Source organism: Triticum urartu, chromosome 5A (assembly GCF_056163025.1).
Source record: "Triticum urartu cultivar PI428250 chromosome 5A, HENAU_Tu73, whole genome shotgun sequence".
Taxonomy (NCBI): domain Eukaryota; kingdom Viridiplantae; phylum Streptophyta; class Magnoliopsida; order Poales; family Poaceae; genus Triticum; species Triticum urartu.
In genome coordinates, this window is record NC_141877.1 from 41,042,158 (window position 1) to 41,062,582 (window position 20,425).

General features: G+C 44.6%; 2 protein-coding genes and 1 pseudogene across 2 annotated transcripts; 1 reads left to right on the top strand and 2 right to left on the bottom strand.

The window, feature by feature from the left end:
- The first annotated feature begins 431 nt into the window (after positions 1–431).
- Positions 432–1,892, top strand: LOC147967823 (uncharacterized). The gene is made up of 3 exons (XM_087523266.1): positions 432–1,283; positions 1,374–1,454; positions 1,557–1,892. The coding sequence occupies exons 1-3, from the start codon at positions 432–434 to the stop codon at positions 1,890–1,892; spliced, it is 1,269 nt and encodes a 422-aa protein (XP_087379392.1).
- A 442-nt stretch (positions 1,893–2,334) lies between these two features.
- LOC147967824 (uncharacterized) lies at positions 2,335–13,511 on the bottom strand (annotated as a pseudogene).
- A 4,868-nt stretch (positions 13,512–18,379) lies between these two features.
- LOC147967825 (uncharacterized) lies at positions 18,380–19,270 on the bottom strand. The gene has a single exon (XM_087523268.1). It carries the CDS (start codon positions 19,268–19,270, stop codon positions 18,380–18,382), a length of 891 nt encoding a protein of 296 aa, XP_087379394.1.
- Positions 19,271–20,425: the final 1,155 nt, after the last annotated feature.

Here is a 20,425-nt window from a genome sequence, read left to right on the forward strand (position 1 = left end):
TGAGCAGTTCTGTGACTCAGAGCATAGGTTTTGTGTGAGACACTTATACCAAAACTTGCATTCAGTGCACAAAGGTGAGACAATAAGACAACAAGTGTGGGCTTGTGCCAAATCCACTACACCAACCATGTTTGAACTAAACATGGAGAAACTGAAGCAAGATAACCCAGAATCTTATGCTTGGTTGGAAGATAAAGCACCAAATCAATGGTCAAGGGCTTTTTTTCGTGAGCTTCCTAAATGTGACATTCTATTGAACAACACATGTGAAGTTTTCAACAGGTAACTGAATGTTGTTCTTACTTAATTGCCTATCTTACTTAATAGTCTGTCTTACTTAATTGCCTGTCTATAACTGCAATAACTGACTATTGTTCTTATTGAATTCCACTAGGTACATACTAGAAGCTAGAGAACTACCTGTGTTGTCCATGTTGGAGAGTATAAAATCACAGTTAATGCACAGGCATATGTCAAAGAAAAAAGAAGCTACTCAAAAATGGACAGGCAATCTAACTCCCAAAATCAGAGACAAATTAAGAAAAAATATAGAGTTGTCTGCCAATTGTCATCCTAAGGAGTCAGGCATGGGTGTCTTTGGTGTTTTGTCCAATGACAAGCAATACATAGTCGAGTTAAATATGCATACATGTACTTGCAGAAGGTGGCAACTCACAGGTGTTCCCTGCAGCCATGCATGTGCATGTTGCAGACATGAAAGGATTAAACCTGAAACCATGGTTTCTTCTTGTTACACTGTGGAAACATACTATCTAGCTTATGGGGTACAGATATATCCAACTAGAGATAAAGATGAGTGGGCTGCTGTATCTGCAACACCTATTTTACCACCACTATATGAGAGAAGAGCTGGAAGGAGAAGGAAGAACAGAAGGCAGCAACCTGAGGAGAGTGAAGATGGCACCAAACTAAGTAGGCATGGTGCTATTATGCACTGTGGTTACTGCAAAGAAGCTGGTCACAACAGAAGTGGCTGCTCAAAGTTGAAAGCTGCTGTAATAAGAGAAGTGGGTGGGGATGATGAGGAACAAGCTGAGCAAGTTCCAGAGCAAACTGAGCATGTTCCAGAGCAGCCTGAGCAAGTTCCAGAGCAAACTGAGCATGTTGCAGAGCCAAATGATCTAGTTAGAGCAAAAAGTTCTAGAGGAAGGAAGAAAAAGCCCACTGACAAAATGAATGAACTAGTACAGCAGCTGATGGAAAAGGCAAAGAAAAAGAAGTCCAAAATGGTTATTGATGAGAATGGAGATGTTGACTTTCCAGTAATATTAACTATGAGTTCTACTTTTTCTACTTACTAAAAGAAAATTAATTAAATCCTTTACTTACATAGTGTTTGTTGATGTTGTCAGCATATTCAACATAGAACTATGAGGCAACATTTGGACCCAACACAAGTACAAGACAGCATGGTACATATTTTATCACATGAGGTACTTATAAAACAGTTGGTGAAATAATTCGTTTCACAAATGACATGAACTAATATATGGTGAAATTGACCCTGTCCTCATCTTATTTATTTATGTGTTTAGGGGCCAGCACAAGGAGTACCTGTTTCTAGGATGCACCGAATTCCAGATGAAAGTGCATTAGTTGCTGAGCTTATGGCCAACGTTCCAGATGAACCAGCACACACAACACAAAGAGCAAGAGGAGCAAGAGGGGCAAGAGGAAGAAGAGGAGCAAGAGGAGCAAGAGGTGGGTCAATGGCAGCAGGAAGAGGACCAGCACATGGACATGAACCAGACCAACCAAGAAGAAGAGGAAGAACAAATTCTACAAGAACAAGAGGGAAAAGGAAAAGAAAAACTAGGGGAATGGAGTGGCTCTTACTTGGGGAAGGAACAAGTAGAACTGGACATGTGTAAGAGGAAGCCCAAGATGAGTTCCAGGTCACCCAGAAGATTGAGATGCCTTATGTTCTCATGAACTAGTAGTACTAAGTAGTATCAAGTGGACATGTGCTACAATTTCATTTTGTTGTAGTATGAAGTGGCAACTAATTGAACTTCTGTAGTGTTATGTACTGGTCTTTTGGTGGATACGAAACTCTGCTGAACTACTACTTAAACTGTGGCTGAAATTATGGACCGATCTTCTACATATTTGCAATCATATATGTAGAGCATACTTTTGCACACATGAAACAAAATAAGCAAATTCACATAAGCGACAACAGTTGTAACAGACAACATTCAGGATTATAACATCAAACTGACAGTAACAAACTAACAACACGACACGACAAGTTCACATTCAACATTACAGACCGACAAATTCAAATGAAAACACCAAACTACCGATCATCGCTTAAGCTGTACCATATTGTCCAGGGCCAGTGCCATCTATCTTGCCGCGCCAGGTGGTGAAAGTATGCTTCCGGGTAAGGTCTTCATCTTCATCAGGGAGCAATTCTACAGCCAAGCCTTCAGTTAGCAATGGGCCACGATCGACGACCTCTTTGACATGCATAATCACTGGAAATTCTACGATTGCACGCTCTGTGGGAGAATTTGGAGCCGGCGGTGAATGTGCGTTCTCGTCGTCGGAGTCTGGCTTCCATGGCCCGTAGGAGGTGCAGGAACAATCACGGTGAGCACCTTTGGCACACCTCAAGGGTTGCGCAGCCACGCGGTCACCGGCAACACCCACTTGTCGGTGGCCGGGAGCATGTCAATGAGCTCGCCGTCGACACCGGCGAGCACCAGGTTGACGGTGTGTGGATCCCAAGCCTCCTCCGGCAACCCCTCCAAACTCAGCAAAGTCTTGTACTTGAGCTCCCCCGGCTTGCCACGCGAGAAGCTTGACCAGTGCTGAAAAGAAATCCTGCTGCCACAACAACGAAGCTGCTCCGACGCGTGCACCACACGAGTGCAATCATCTGTCGACTTGAAGCGAACGAAAAAATGGAATGGTGGGCAAGTGACCTCCACCTTGGTTGTCGTCCGTCGGACAGCACAGTGAGACTCCATCACCGCCGCTAGTGCCTCCGGCGTCACCACGCTCCGCGGCTGTCCAATGATGGTGGCGTACAGGACACGGCCATAGAAATCTCCCTCGAGAGCCGCCATGCCAGCAGTGCGAGCGATGACAACCCGCCCGCACTCCGGCCGCAACTCCGGCTCGCCCCGCTGCCACACCTCTTGAGGAAACAAACGCGAGTCCCGGATGCGAGGCCATGCCACAGCGGGCGCCGGAGACCTGCCATCGCGGACGCCGGCGATGGCGCGGCTGGCCAGTGCCACGCTCTACGAGCTGCCGCCTGCCATACTGTCCGCCACGATGATGGAGGCACCACGGCTACTTCCAGCGAGGGAGGAGGAACAACTCCAGCCAGGAAAGCCACCACCGCTCGAGCTCTCGCTGCCGTCACCACCGCCGCCGCCCATCTGCCGCCGCCGTAGGTGTGAGAGGAGAGACGAGAACTAGGGATTTGGTTTCGATTTGGGAACTAGGGTTCGATTCGGTTATAAATCTATTGAGATTGCAATACGGCCCTCAAACAATATCGCGAAGGACTTTTCTGCAAAAGTACTGAGAAAACCGGGCGTCGGCGCGGTTCAGCTGGCGCGTGTGACTTGATTGCACCCACAATGCAAGTTCTGTGACGGGTTCTTCCGGTTTGCAAGTTGTGTGACTAAAGTGCACCCGTAGTGCAAGTTCATAGACCGCCAGTGCTATTTACTCGATTCTGTTAGATTGACTGCCATAGAGCTTTCAAACTCGGCTGACAATCATGGGGTTTTACATTGCATGTCTACTGCAGCAAAATGACTACAGAGAATTCCTTATCAGGTAGACGAGTAGAAGGAATGCACAAACTACTTACCGGTTGATAGTTCCTCAAACACCAAAACAGAAAACTTGCCAATTTCTACATTCAATGCATGAGCAGACGTGCTTTCTCTGCAGATGAACAATTATATTTCACTGAACTACCGCCTAGCAAAAAATTGTTCAACCATGTATTTATAAGCTAAAAAATCACATTTGAGATTAGTCTGGATCAATGATAAACATGTCCAGGCTCCAGATTAATCCATGAAGCATATTATGATTATTTCTTTATCTGGTTGATGATTTTGGCCGCACGTCGTGTTTTTGCAGTCACGTTCATCTAGGATGCATGTGTATTTATGGGTTATTTTTCCTTTGCACCTGACTCATGTCGTTTGGGCCTTCCATCTTTTATTCAACTGCATGTATTGTGGAATTTATGAAAATGGTTTAACACCGTTTCTATTCTTACATAAGCAAACATCCTCAGGTGTTGGTTTTTCATTTCCATTCGACGTCATTAAATTATAGTCATACCTGCTTTAAAATGGGTCCAGCGTGTGCTTGATGCATTGTTCCCCTTAGTTTTGGAGGAACATGTGCTATTGCTGGTGCTTTTGGTTGTGGAAAAACTTTCGTTAGTTGGACACTTTAATTATGAAGTGATCACCTTACTGTCATGTTGTCAGAGCTGCATAAAAAGCTTCTTCTATAATATTTTTGTGGTACCATGTCTATACCGCTACTGAGTTTAGAAATCTCCAGAATACTACAATTTTGAAGTTGTGGTTTATATGGGATGCGGTGAAAGATGAAATGAGGTGGCCGAGTTCTCATGGATTTGCCCCAATCGACAATGAGATTTACCAATGAATGTGAAGAGTGGAACCGCTCCAAGTGTGTCGCGAGCTCACCATGGTGTCCTTGCTCTAGGTTGAGAGCTGTCAACAACAATCTGACGAGCCACCTTGAATAGAAGGTACACCGGGGAGTTTTGGGGGATGAGGAGGTGCTCATGATTTCCAGGTCGGCCTATCCATGCAAATCGTTGGCATTGTCGTCATGCTCGCCAATCGGAAAATGCCAGTTGCAGGTGTTTGCCAAGGAGTTATGTGTAACTAATGTTATTCATGGCAATTACTTTTCTTTGTCTCATACATCCTACCTCCATGATGGTTATAATACAGCAAATTTTCTCAATTTTCTCTATAGAGAAGGACCGATTTGGAAACTCAGGATGAAGTAACCTGTGCTAATACCTCTACTATCTACAAGAATGCTTGGTGGCAGTATCGGAATTACCTGAAGAAAAGGTACTTCACCAGCAAAGAAACTCATCAAATTCCCTTACGTTCTCCTGAGACACATTTACTGGACGATGACTAGCAATGCCTTGTTCTGTACTATTCCCGAACAAAGAATGTGGTAAGGTCTATGAGCTCATTTTCTATTTTTAAGTATTATATATTCTTGCGTCTTACTGTACTCTGTTCATGTAGAACAAGTGTATAAACCTAAAGAACAACTGTTATAATTTAAGATTCCATTGCTATCATATTTCAAAAAAGCGCTAGGCGTTAATTGTGTGTCTTGCCACCGCCTTGCGCTTTACTGACCAAAGCACATGCTTATGCGCAGTTATGCACAGATTAAGCGTAGTTACGCGTAATGCGTTTCGCCAACGCCTAGAGCCTAGGCGCACTTAAGCGCTCGCTTAGGCGCGCCTTTTTTAACTATGATTGCTATCGTGCATACTGTTTTGCTCTTGTATCACTGTATTTACTCATACAAACTTATTTTTAAATTGAAGGATCCAGTCGAAACTTTAATGGCACAGCAGGGATGTTTACGCATGTTTCTTTAACAGGCTTGCTCTTATCAATAGCTCTGTTGATTTCAATTTCAATTGTATATACAGTTGACTTCTCATATCATGTAGACCCATGGTACCCATCTGAAATCTTGTTGTGCCGTGTAGTTTCCCACGCTTTGTATTCTTTCACTACTCCTTTGTCTTGAACTGATATGATTTGAACCGTGTCTCTATTTTGATTTGGCAAGACAATGCAGTGACCATAGGACATAGATATATGTTTGTTTGATGCTTTTATTATGTACTAGTACTTGACAATAGAAGACTTGGTAGTTTAATCCTGTCGACCTTACTAATGAACAGGTTCACCGAAATGAGTTTCATATACTAGTACATGCTAAACTGTTATGTGTCTGCTTGTTTCTTCTTTTAGAATGCTAACAGAATATTGAGGAAGAGTGCCTTATCAAGCAATGGTAAAGGAAGTAATGCAGATAAGGTTCAGGATAGTGACACATCCTTGTTGTTCTCCAACAAAGCTGATAAAACAGCTAAGGAAGACTATCTCGAAGACAGTGAGACAACCCCAAAGTCTTGTCTTGGTTTAGTTTTGGAGTTACTGGCAACTACCGCTTGCACAAGCTATTCAAACTCACTGTCTGAATCAGTTCGGATTCTTGAGTCTCAACTACAAGCTGAAAGACATCGATCAGCTGTACCGCGACAAGAAGCAGAAGGACTGCGGAAGTCCCTGGAGCATTCAGATGCATACTTTCTGGTGCAACAACAAGCGTTGGACGATTTTAGCGCCAAACAGGACAAAGCTAATAAGCTTGCTAAGCTTATTGCCAGCATGGTGGACGCCACGTTTCTTGAGCTCTTCTGAAGTTGTTACAGTTATGCTCTTGTTTTGCTGCCGCGTTTAGTTGCACTGGTGGCCAATTTTGACGGCCAGTGTATGTTATATGCTGCTTTGTTCCCTATATTTGCACTGGTGGCAAACTTTGATGCCCAGTGGATGTAATATGTGTAATAGCGGTAATAGGCTAGCGTTAATTGCTTGCTTATTTATTTCCTTATTGTCTTGTTTAGTTGTTTGCTTGTAGTCACTGCAGTTCTTTTTCTGTGTTTTTCTAGTGGCCACAATAACCTATCTTTGGAAACTAGGCCAGAATAATCATGGCAACACACGGACTGTTGTAACCATGGGCCTCCTGCGGGCCGTATGATCCATGGGCCTTCTACGGGCCATAGGATCCATTGACCTTCTATACGGGCCGTAGGATCCATGGGCCTTCTATGAGCCGTACTATTCATGGGCCTTTTACGGGTCGTAGGATCCATGGGCCTTCTACGGGGCGTATCATCATTTCGCCAATTATGGGTCGTACTATTCGTGGACAATAACGGGCCGTTAATAGGTCGTATTTGATAACTCTATGAAAACAGCCCAACGGGTTTTTTTGACATTAAAACGGCCCAACGTATTATCGGGCCACAAACGGGCCGACTATAACCACGGGCTGAATTTGGCCCACAAGCAGAAAATGACAGTAATGGGCCGCAAGTAAATGAATGTGGAAATAAGCCCAAGAATAAATGGGCCCCGAGAAGGCCGAAACATAACATGGGCTGGAAATGGCCCAACGGAATAATGGGTCGTTAATGGGTATAAAGTGATACAATGTTCATTACGGCCCAGTTTCACCACGTGTCGTTAATGGGTATAAAGTGATATACTGTTCATTACGAGCCAGTTTTACCACGGGCCGTTAAAGGGCCGAGAGTAATAAAGGCCTCATATGGGCCGAAAGAGGTCATGGGCCATACATGGGCCGAAAGTTAAAACGGGCTGGAATTATATTTGACGGCCCAGATGACGCTACTGGGCCTAATTCAAATAGGCCGTAAACGGGCCCTGGGATAGCGGGTTGTAAATGAGCTATATGCGAATAGACCGTTAACAGGCTTGCTGTGGGCCGGCCCGCCACCTTTTGACCAAGTCAAACGGGCCAGCCTTTTCACAGGAATGGGCCTCTGTTGGGCCGTGCCACGTGTCGGTGTATCATAGGCGCTTTGGGTCCAATGAGTGGATGACATCTGTCCCAACGGTGAGCCGACACATGTTTCCTCCAGCCAATGATGATTTTACACGTGGAAAATCCCCATTGGTCGGGGCTGTTAACGGGTTATCGGATCCAAAACCGGACCCGATAGCTTAACGGCGTTCCGTTACGGTGGATGCCACGTGTCGGTCACCCTTGATGAAAGCACTTCTGTGACGCGCGATTTATCATCATGGAAGTGGACACTTCCGTGATGATAATTTTGGTAATTTCATGGAACACTTCTATGACAAAACAGGTATGACTATCGTGTTTCTGTCATAAATTTGTCATTGATGTACATGCAGGACAGAAACGTGACCTACTGTGACAAACACGTATCATCACAGAAGTGTATTTTTTTGTAGTGACAAGGGGTTCCGATATGACGAGGAATTACATCAGCACGGCGACACTACGCCTGCCACTATTGCTCTATGCGAGCAGCAGAACAACTCGAAGCAGTGGAAAAACTTCTAGCAGCGGAACAACGACGACGGTGGTGAACTCCACTCCGCGGGGACTCTGGCCGGAACGCTTATCCTAGCTCGCAAACAAGGAAGCCACAGCAAACAAGCAATCAAGTCCGGCATGACCTGCAAACTAGCATGACACGCCAGGTCATTACATTGAATGTACTTGCAAGCTCACAGCAACCAAAGCAATCAAGACAGACAACAGCATGGCAATTACAGGTTAAGCAGGAGTTATCATGAGATCATCACAACCACATGGCATGAACAACATGAACATGGTGCAGCTAGAACAATATGAGCATGGCATGAACAGATGAATCTGACAATACTAGCATGCAACATGATGACACTACCATGCACCAACTTACTCTGCTTGGGGTTACCTCATAAACATCACATGCATCACTTACCAACCTCGGACATCACACGATCATCTCAGGATCAAATCAAGCTTGTATAAACAATACCGTAGTAATCATTACATGACCACAAGGAGCTTGATCTTCACCCTTGACTCTCGCATAACACCAGAAATATCCATCAACTCGGTATCCTCGATACCACGGTGATCATCTCACGATCACAACCACAAATATCCATCAACTCGGTATCCTCGATACCACGGTGATCATCTCACGACCACAACCAATCTCTTTCTCATCATCGAACCAGGGTTGTTATTAAGCAAGTTATTATCATTACTATTGACCCATAGTGTGACCAACTACGAACTGGGTCCTTATCCATGGGCGCGGCAATCGATAGATTAATACACACACTCTGCAGAGGTAGCGCACTTTACCCACACCATAGAACCCATGGCCTCACACTCCCATTCGGGTAGACCAACGGCATCCAACAAACACTACTAGGGAAAACCCTAGCAGTAGCGTTGGTTTTGTGCTCATTAGTAGCGCGGGTAGGTGCGCTACTAATAAAGCGCTACAGCTATTGCTTAGCAGTAACGCGTGCCGCACACGCTACTACTAGGACAAATAGCTGCAGCGCTTGTTCACTCCCACACTGTCGCTACTAGTATTTTTTTATTTTTTTATTTTTGGTGTATTTATGCGCCATCGTACAAATATTGGTACAATACCAGTTATGAGGTTTACATCATTATGTCCATAACAGTGTGTCAAATGAAGGTGGATTAGTTTCAAGTGGAGGCAATATGTGGTGCATGTCAAAAGTATACTACTAATCCAAACTTGAACTAGTTTGGAGTAGTAGTACTTTCGATGTGCGCCACATGTTGCCTCCACTTGAATCTAATCCACCAGCACAAGCTATTTAATCATCATCATAATCATTAGCACCAACAATATTTATTTAATCACCACTAACACTAGCTAATAATAATCATCAGTCATTACCACCAACACTAGCTATTTTATCATCATAGTAATAGTGTAGCACATCATCATCCTCAAACTCATTTCTAGCTAATCACTCCTGCTGCTCTCTCTTAGGTAAAACAACATAAAACATGTGTAGCTCTCCTACTTGATCAAGTTGGAGCATGTAGATGAACCTGTCTCCTAATTTTGGGTAGCACATCTGTTTCCTGCCCCCTAGTACTTGTCTGCGCTCCCCCATCACATATCTGGTCCAGTCTTGCACTATAAAGCATTCATCGCTGATCTTGAATGCACTAAAGTAACAGGTAGGATATCTTGGCCGTAAGCTAATAATACTCATGGTACCTTTAGTCTCGATCCCATAAGGCACAACATTCATCGGGAGTCCCTGTTGAAGAACATCGTATGGTCACATACTTAGCAATGAAGTTTAGCTTCACAAATAATGTATGGAAAAGATGCACTGAGGACAAATAGTAGAAATCTTACCATCCTTCCTAAATAGATGTGACCGTAGTTCATGACGAACACTATTGGTCGCATGTTTTCAGTACTAAGATTTCTAAGTCCAGGAAGAAAATTTGTCTTGACGGTATCAAGATCCTCATGCCATGAAACATAATGACTTAGCTCCTCACAGTTTAGTTCAACCCCGGGACAGTAGTAGGTCCCGTCTACCAAGCGCTGGACATGTTTGCTTGCACCGAAATAAGCTGACAATACAAATTAGTTGTCAACTATTTTTGAATAAACAATATCAAAGACATAAATATGGTTGAGAAACTTACATTTTGGTGTAACTGGAGGCGTTTGCACATCGACCCAGATGTCGGTATTACCTTCAATATCATCTTCCGGACGAATATCAAAGGTGATAACCATATCAGGCTCAAATGCATAAGTCTTGCATAGTGCTCGCCATGTTTTGCATCCAAAATAGGGGTAGTCTTCTGAATTGTATAATTTTGCGTGGAAAATATAACCATGCTCGGTCTTCAAATAAACTTTCTTTACCTCCATAGTATGACTGAAACCTATCTTATCCAATACAAAAACTCTTGCATGGCAGGGGATACGCTAGTAGAATAGTAAAAAAAATAAGTTGAAGCAAATGAAGCAGATGCCATGCTTAATTACGAAAAAAGACTTGTCGTTGTGACTTACTGTATCCACTTTGAAGTTCTCGTCCAGCTTGATGCTGAAGCGCCTATCATCATCTAGGAAGATTCTGTCGCACAGGCCGCGCTCGTCTTCACAGTTTTTGCAAATACCGAAATCCTTTTTGTCGTCAGACATTTCCTATGTTCATAGTTAAAACATTAATTGAAAATCGATAAAAGACAACTACCAGGATACTCAACACACAAATCCGGGGCACTCAATATTTCCTACATATTCTGGCAAAAGTCATGCCAAAATTCATGAAAAAATCCAGCATGACCTTTGCTAAAATAGGATATATCGAGCGCCTGAAATTTTCCGGAACGGAAATGAATCAACACTCCGGCAAAACATAGGCCACCCGGAGGTGTAACCTGCAAACATGACCGGCCACTTGGATATTGAGCAACACAAGATATACATTGCAAAATATCTTATAAGACTCAAATTAGCATGCATTCAATAAGCAAAAGTTGAGGTCGTGGTCGGGGCTCCGGGGCGGCGTTGAGGTCGTGGTCGGGGCTCCGGGGCGGCGTTGAGGTCGGGGGGGCGGGGCGGCGTTGAGGTCAGGGTCGGGGGCGGCGTCCCGGGCGGCGTTGAGGTTGGGGGAGGGGCCGGCGTTGAATCTGGGGTCGGGGGCGGCGTGGGGAGAGCGCGCGGCGGCAGAGGGGCGACGGCGGCGGCAAGAGTGGAGTTGATTTGGGGGATGAAGTGGCCGTGGGGAAGGATGAACCGCATGGTTAAGTCAGAAGTACCAGTAGCGTGTTCTAGAAAGGGCGCTACTGCTACGTTAGCTATAGCGCGTTCTGGAATACACGCTGCAGCTGAGGAGATTAGCAGTAGCGCTGGGCCATTATACGCGCTACTGCTAGGTTGGGCTGGCCATGTGCGCCCAGTTCAAACGTAGCAGCAGCGCTTTTCGCTAGTATGCGCTACTGCTAAAGTCATAGCAGTAGCGCGGTTTATTTACGCGCGCTGCTACTAAGTAGCAGCAGCGCTTGATTTTGTATAGCGCTACTGGTAAAATTCTGTGTATAGGCTTTTCCCTAGTAGTGAAAACCGACCTACTACCATCACACTCTCCCGGCCACTCCGACCAACTCCCCACTGGGCTTACTCCTGGGTGACCCAGCCTACCAAAGGCAAAACTACCACCGTCCTGGCAAATAAACAGTCCCAAACGGGGACAGGGTACCATAACAACAACTGGTTCACAAGGCTTATGTCGTCCTACCTGATCAGGGTAGCGCCCGATCATAACCTTCCCTCATTGGAGGCATCGACGAGAGGCATGAAAATAGACCCAGTTAGGACCGTCCCATACCGGAAAATGTGGTTGCACTTGTCAGCTTGATATGGTGGCACCATGACTCAGCCAACCTTTGTTCAAGTTCAATTTAATCCAGTTAAACTTGAATGCAAATATGATGAGCCATGATAGAATAACATGATGCAACTATAATACATGAGCATGACATCAATATAAGCATGATTGTGCATCATTACTTTTTAACAATACAACAAAAAATCATATATCTAACTAAGCATGGCATATTGACTAGCATGAACATCACAAGTATACACTTCTCAGAGACATAGCATGACCACTAGCATCAACAATAAATATCATGCAAGAACATATCAACAATGCTACCATGCAAGCATTTAACCAACTGGATGCAATGGAACATGCATAACGACGGCACTCAGAACAGACGACAGTCATGCACCGAAGACCATCACCGACATCAACATGTACTACTAGCAAGCATAAGCATATGAAAGGAATACTAGCAGGAATGCATGATAACCAAGTGCAAGACAACATAGGACAAGAGTGAAAATTAAACTCTAAGCATCACTGGAACAACAGTAACCAAATTTTAAACGAGCAAACATTGATTAAATGTTGAAGTTAAAAACCATTGCTATTGCATGACTATCATGCAAGTGGGTATTGTGGCTTGCCTAGGGTGGAAGAAATCACCGAGAAGAAGTGTGAGAAGCTCGCGGCAAGAATCGCCGGAAAACATTCTCTCTCGGAGGGGGCTGGTTAAGCGCAAGGGCAAAATGGTTATTTTAAGAATGTTAACACATGGTGAAAATGATACCAATAGAACGGGCTCGACGAGACGAAGAAATGGGCTTTGGAATTACCTCATTTGAAGTTGTGGGCAAAAAGATATAGTTGTTTTTCTGCCAGGGACCTTTTTGTAATAAAATCATCACAAACATGCCCTTAGCCGGAAAAACATAATGCACCTTTCTCAGAAATACGCTTTCTAGAGAGGAAAACGCATTCCGGCCTTCGATAAGGGAAAGGGTACTCACTAGGAGTACGTCTCCACTTATCCACGTCAGCATCGACGGGTCAACGCACGAAGGGGCTGACGGGTCGGATCGCGCATGGTGGTGGGGCCCGCCTGGCCAACTGGCGAGTTCGGCACCATCTCCTTCCTCTCGCCTGCGCCTGGCCGCGGCAAAGTCGGCCCCGATGAGGCCTGCCGGCACTACCAGCCACCGTAGGCGGCGCCCGACCTACCCACGGATGCAGGAGAGCGAGACGGAGGCATCCTTGGGCATAGCAGTCGACGGGGAGCTCGGGATACACCGAAATGTTGGTCGCGGCAGACAGAGGCGTCGGGCACCGGCGGGACTCGTGGCCAGAGTCCACCGGAGGAGTAGGCGAAGGGTTGAGGGGCTTGGGTAGACTGCTGGAGTTGCTCTGGTGGAGGGAGGAAGTGGAGTGGGGCTCGGCTTTGAGCCTATTTAGGAGGTCATGGGCGGCGGCCATGGTGGTCAATCACGGCGAGGAGAGGCTTCGGGGCTCGGGAAACGCATTAGGAGGACTAGAGGAGCGAGACGATGTCGATGGCGAAGGTAAACGGCACTGGGGTGGCTTTATATAGCCCGAGCAGGGTGGTGCCGCGCTGGCATCACCGCGGACACGTGGCCGTCGCCGCGGACGCGTGTGCACGCGCATGAGCTCGGTGGTAGGCACCGGGGAGGAATAGGGACGAGCTCACAGGGAAGAGGGAGCCAAGAGAGCACGTGGAGGAAGACGACGGTTGGAGCACTGTGCTCCCGTGGGTGTTTGGCGACGAGCGTCGGCGACGTGACAGAGGGGGAGAAGGGTCCAAGGGGACGGCGATGATGAAATGAAGACATTGTACACGGTCATGTGCGCGAAGGCGACGAGAGGAGGAGGTGCCGAAGCACAAACGACCACTAGACGCGGCCTCTGCACACAGAGCACGTGCACAGGCTTGCCATCATCGTAGTCACCACGTGAACCGGGGCATTCAATGTGCTATAGTACCCAAAACATTGTCTAGCTAATAGTCCTTCCAAAGTGGAGCATTTATGTGCCATTGGCTCGATCTGAGGCACTATGGTTGGGTTGGAATGGAGCTCTGAAGTTTACTGCATCAAACTTGGAAGAGCACTGCTGATCAACAAGAAACTGATTGGGTTAAATGGTGTTGTCTGTGGGCTTTGGAATCACCTCATTTGAAGTTGTGGGCAAAAAGATATAGTTGTTTTTCTATCAGGGACCTTTCTGCAATAAAACCATCACAAACATGCCCTTAGCCGGAAAAACATAATGCACCTTTCTCAGAAATACGCTTTCCAGAGAGGAGAACACATTCCGGCCTTCGATAAGGGAAAGGGTACTCACCAGGAGTACGTCTCCACTTATCCACGTCAGCATCGACGGGTCAACGCACGAAGGGGCTGACGGGTCGGATCAACAAGAAACTGATTGGGTTAAATGGTGTTGTCTGTGGTGATTAGATTAGGATGGACTACGATCCTGGAAGTTTTGGAGCACAATGGGCTACAAAATAATATAGTTGTTGTGTAACCCCAAAATTTATTTGGTCCAGAATAAAGATTTGGATGATGCACTCACATGAAGATGCAAGTTGAGCTCAAATTGAGCATGGACCAAAGATTTGAAGATATGAAGATGTCCAAAAAGTTTCATGCCATTTGGATGAACCAAAATAGCACTTGCTTCATATAGCTTTGCTCTGGACAGAAACTTGGAAAAACTGTACAGGGCAAATGATGTAATGGATTGAGCCAAATTTTTGAGGAGATTGTTTATATGGATAGGAGAATGCTCTGGACAATTTTCTACTTAAATTAAGCAAGATAAAATATGGTTGCTTCAGAAACTGAAAATCTGACCAGAAACTAAGATTTGGGGTTGGGCCCACATAGATGAGTTACATGAGCTCATATTTAGTGGAGAGTCATGATTTGATCATCTTAAGAACCTTGCAAAATTTCAACTTATTTCGATATGCCTAGCTAGTACTTCCTTCACAACCAATTCCCTTAGACAGGAACTTTGAAAAATTACTCAGGAATATTCACTAGGCAAATTAAGTTGAATTTTTGCATGAGGCAATTATTTGGACATGAAAAGGTGTCCAAAAAGTTTGGGGTCAATTGGACAAAGATAAATGGCACTTTCTTCACAATCTACCATTCAGGACAGAATAGGAAAATAATAAATTGAGCACGATGGGAAATATGGCCAATGAAATATTTTGCCATATTTGAGCAAGATATGACCCAAACAATTTATGAGAATTATTTGGGAATTTTGGGAGTGATAGAAATATAGGTTGCTTCACAACCTAGGGCAAAAATGATTATTCCTTTAATAGAAAAAGGAATATTCCCAATAAAAAGAATATTGGGATTTGGTCCTAGGTGGAAATGGAAAGGTCTAGGGAAGGATTTTAGGTTGACAAGCCACTCTGGAAGCAAAGAAGAGGTCATCTTCTTCAGTTTCTAGACCAAATAGCCACGGAAAAAGAAAACTCAAGAAAAAATCTCAAAAAATCAAAAGAAAAAAGGAAGGGACAAAAATCAGGCTGTGACACAAAAATCTAACTTTGGGGGAGTAAGTATTTCTCACCGACATTACATTCATGTTCACACACTCATTCTAGTTGTCGGTGTTCATACTTTTTCATTGTATTATCCATGCTAGTTTATTTTCCTTTTCCCGCTTTCTTCTTATGTTTTGAAAAACTTTGAGAAAATCCAAAAAAAATTAGTTGTAGCTTCTTTTTAGTTTCCTTCCCATACTTATTGAGCAGTAGTATTAAAGAAAACCCAAAAAGATTTCTCATTTTTTCTTTTTCTTGTTGGGAGCTTTCCCGTGTAAATAGTTTTTCTCGTTCTTGTTTTGATTTCTTCAGAAAAAGAAAAACTCCAAAAACATTTTAGTGTGTTTCTTTGAAATCTTTTTTCCTTTCTTTGGGTCGAGAGGAGAAAACCACGATGAAAATGTTGAGGGGCTCTCATATACATTATTGTTGATCTAACAAAAGAGCCCATATTACCTTGTCTTCTCCTTTGAATAAATGTTTGCAGATTGCATCTTAGTCCAATGCAGGTGCACTATTATTATTAATCACACTGTTCGGTCGTGCATGTGAAAGGAAATAATGACGATATATGATGAAATGATTGAGATGAGGAAAAGATGGTATGAACTCGGCCTATCTTGTTTTTGTAAATATGATTAGTTCATTGTTCTTGATTCAGCCCATTATGAATGAAACATGTTTGCAAAGAAAATTAGAGATTATAGTTACTCATTCCATGCTTAATTAGCTAGGATTTTGTAATGGTTTACCTTGCGTGCCAACATGGTTTTAAAATGGTTGTGACGTGGTATGATATGATGGTATCCTCCTTTGAATGATTCGAGTGGCTTGACTTGGCACATGTTCACACATGTAGTTGAATCAAACACAACATAGCCTCCACGATATTTATGTTCATGGTGATTTATATCCTACTCATGCTTGCACTCAATGTTGGTTAATCTCAATGCATGTTTATGACCGTTTTCGCTCCTTAGTTGGTCGCTCCTCAATCTTTTGCTAGCCGACAGATGAATCAATCTCCTTTCAAGTTTCAACCCAACCTTCATGTACGTACATGTGTGTATCAAGGACACACGGATCCATTGGCCTGAGCACGACACATCACTTCACTAATTCCATCAGTGTCATTCCTAACAAGGTAAGTATGATTCCCTAATCCCTGAGTTTCTTAGTCGATCTTTGATCTTTGATCCCTAATGTCGTCATATTTTATTGATTCTATAAAAGATTCCAAACAGGAATACATAGCATGATTTAGATGGAACCAGTTTTTAGGCTACAATTCCTATAACTTCCCTTGTCAATTTGATAAAATTACATGTGTGGTGGAGGTTCAAGCCTATTACGGTTTACATTGTCAGAATTCTTCAAGACTCTCTGTCGATCCTCACTATCTTTGAAAACATATTTATATATTTGTGTGCTGGATTTTCTGATGAAGATGCTATATAAGAGGAAGCTATACGACAATCCTGCTCAACTTGGGACGGATCAGATCGATTTTATTGTAAATATTTATGCTTGATAGATACAAGCCCCCCTCTTCGGTCTTTCTTTTATCCATCCTCTGCAGGTTGCCAGCACTTGTCTATCGTTGCTGCCTTGACTCGCCGCCGACGTCGCCGGTTGGGCCGAAGGGTACAAGATCATCATGCGGCCCAGTGCATGGGCACCAAGTATGCTTGATTGCCATGTCGGAGGCGAAGGTCCTAGAGCTTGGTGGCATGTGTGTGATGTTTTTTTTCTCCCGTTGCAACGCACTGATCGATTTATTCATGCATCCGCTGATTTACTCTGAATTTTTTCAGTCATCAAACTTTAACTGGATTGGTTCGTGGATATGCAGTGTGACAAGTCGTGTGAGATGAAGGTGGTGAACTTTCTCAATGTGAAGACAAGTATGTGGTGGATTTGCCATGGTTGATGGTAGACCGGTAAGGGGAAAAGCTTGAGCTGTCAAATTTTGTGTGATCGATCTCCTGGACGGTCAAACCTGAAAAGTTCGGTGAAGATTCAGATTACAGACGGATGCCTTTTCTTCCTACAATGCTATAATCACGCCAACTATGCGCATGGAATACCAGATATAATACAAAAATTGCTTGCAGATAGGCAGGTGGGTGCATGCAGAACTGTCGAGGCCGGATGGTGTCCGGGACAAACTATATGATCTGCTACGGAAGGAACACGTTGCAGCCTTGATGTCGGCGTAAGTCTTGATGTAATCCTCAAAAAACATATTGCTTGCAGATAGGTTATACACAAACATGCATGTTGTAGGTTTGTTAATTTTAATTTTGGAATACTGAGATCTATTCAGATGCTTTTCCTTACGATGATGGCTAAAAAATCCAGAAGATAGTGACTGAAGTTTGTTGGTTTTACTCAACCTGGTGCTGTTTGATCGGTACTAAACCAAATGAGGGTAACCATGATAGCTGGTGTTGAGTATAGGTATATGAACTGAATTTCCCATTGTGCCAAAACTAACACATTGGATTCTTTATATTTGCTGCTACCATTTTTCAAAGTAAGATCATGATGATGCAAATGAATCTCATTATGTAGACATATATAATCTTAGTCTTTTACTATGTAGACATAAATATGTATCCATTTTTGCATTCTATTGATCTACGACAAAGGGGATGTGCTGAACTGAGTGGCCGTTCTATTAAAACAAAGGGGTGGAACTTGGAATATTTGAATCAACAGAGGTTATCTTTCATATGGATTTTATTATTAGATACTAGCAGATGTGCGTTCTCGTCGGCGGTGAATGTGCATTCTCGTCGTCGGAGTCTGGCTTCCATGGCCCCGTAGGAGGTGCAGGAACAGCCACGGTGAGAACCTTTGGCACACCTGAAGGGTTGCGCAGCCACGCGGTCACCGGCAACACCCACTTGTCGGTCGCCGGGAGCATGTCAATGAGCTCGCCGTCGACACCGGCGAGCACCAGGTTGACGGTGTGTGGATCCCAAGCCTCCTCCGGCAACCGCTCCAAACTCAGCAACGTCTTGTACTTGAGCTCCCCCGGCTTGCCACGCGAGAAGCTTGACCAGCGCTGAAAAGAAATCCTGCTGCCACAACAACGAAGCTGCTCCGACGCGTGCACCACACGAGTGCAATCATCTGTCGACTCGAAGCGAACGAAAAAATGAAATGGTGGGCAAGTGACCTCCACCTTGGTTGTCGTCCGTCGGACAGCAGAGTGAGACTCCATCGCCGCCGCTAGTGCCTCCGGCGTCACCACGCTCCGCGGCTGTCCAATGATGGTGGCGTACAGGACACGGCCATAGAAATCTCCCTCGAGAGCCGCCATGCCAGCAGTGCGAGCGATGACAACCCGCCCGCACTCCGGCCACAACTCCGGCTCGCCCCGCTGCCACACCTCTTGAGGAAACAAACGCGAGTCCCGGATGCGAGGCCATGTCACAACGGGCGCCGGAGACCTGCCATGGCGGATGCCGGCGACGGCGCGGCTGGCCAGTGCCACGCTCTCCGAGCTGCCGCCTGCCATACTGTCCGCCACAATGATGGCGGCACCACGGTAACTTCCGCCGAGGGAGGAGGAACAACTCCAGCCAGGAAAGCCGCCACCGCTCGAGCTCTCGCTGCCGTCACCACCGCCGCCGCCCATCCGCCGCCGCCGTAGGTGTGAGAGGACAGACGAGAACTAGGGATTTGGTTTCGATTTGGGAACTAGGTTTCGATTCGGTTATAAATCTATAGAGATTGCAATACGGCCCTCAAACAATATCGCGAAGGACTTTTCTGCAAAAGTACTGAGAAAACCGGGCGTCGGCGCGGTTCAGCTGGCGCGTGTGACTTGATTGCACCCACAATGCAAGTTCTGTGACGGGTTCTTCCGGTTTGCAAGTTGTGTGACTAAAGTGCACCCGCAGTGCAAGTTCATAGACCGCCGGTGCTATTTACTCGATTCTGTTAGATTGACTGCCATAGAGCTTTCAAACGCGGCTGACAATCATGGGGTTTTACATTGCATGTCTACTGCACCAAAAAGACTACAGAGAATTCCTTATGAGGTAGACGAGTAGAAGGAATGCACAAACTACTTACCGGTTCATAGTTCCTCAAACACCAAAATAGAAAACTTGCCAATTTATACATTCAATGCATGAGCAGACGTGCTTTCTTTGTAGATGAACAATTATATTTCACTAAACTGCCGCCTAGAAAAAAATTGCTGTGGTCATTCAACCATGTATTTATAAGCTAAAAAATCACATTTGAGATTAGTCTGGATTAATGATAAACATGTCCAGGCTCCAGATTAATCCATGAAGCATATTATGATTATTTCTTTATCTGGTTGATGATTTTGGCCGCACGTAGTGTTTTTGCATTCACGTTCATCTAGGATGCATGTGTATTTATGGTTTATTTTTCCTTTGCACCTGACTCATGTCGTTTGGGCCTTCCAACTTTTATTCAACTGCATGTATTGTGGAATTTATGAAAATGGTTTAACACCGTTTCTATTCTTACATAAGCAAACATCCTCAGGTGTTCGTTTTTCATTTCCATTCGACGTCATTAAATTATAGTCATACCTGCTTTAAAATAGGTCCAGCGTGTGCTTGATGCATTGTTCCCCTTAGTTTTGGAGTAACATGTGCTATTGCTGGTGCTTTTGGTTGTGGAAAAACTTTCATTAGTTGGGCACTTTAATTATGAAGTGATCACCTTACTGTCATGTTGTCAGAGCTGCATAAAAAGCTTCTTCTATAATATTTTTGTGGTACCATGTCTATACCGCTACTGAGTTTAGAAA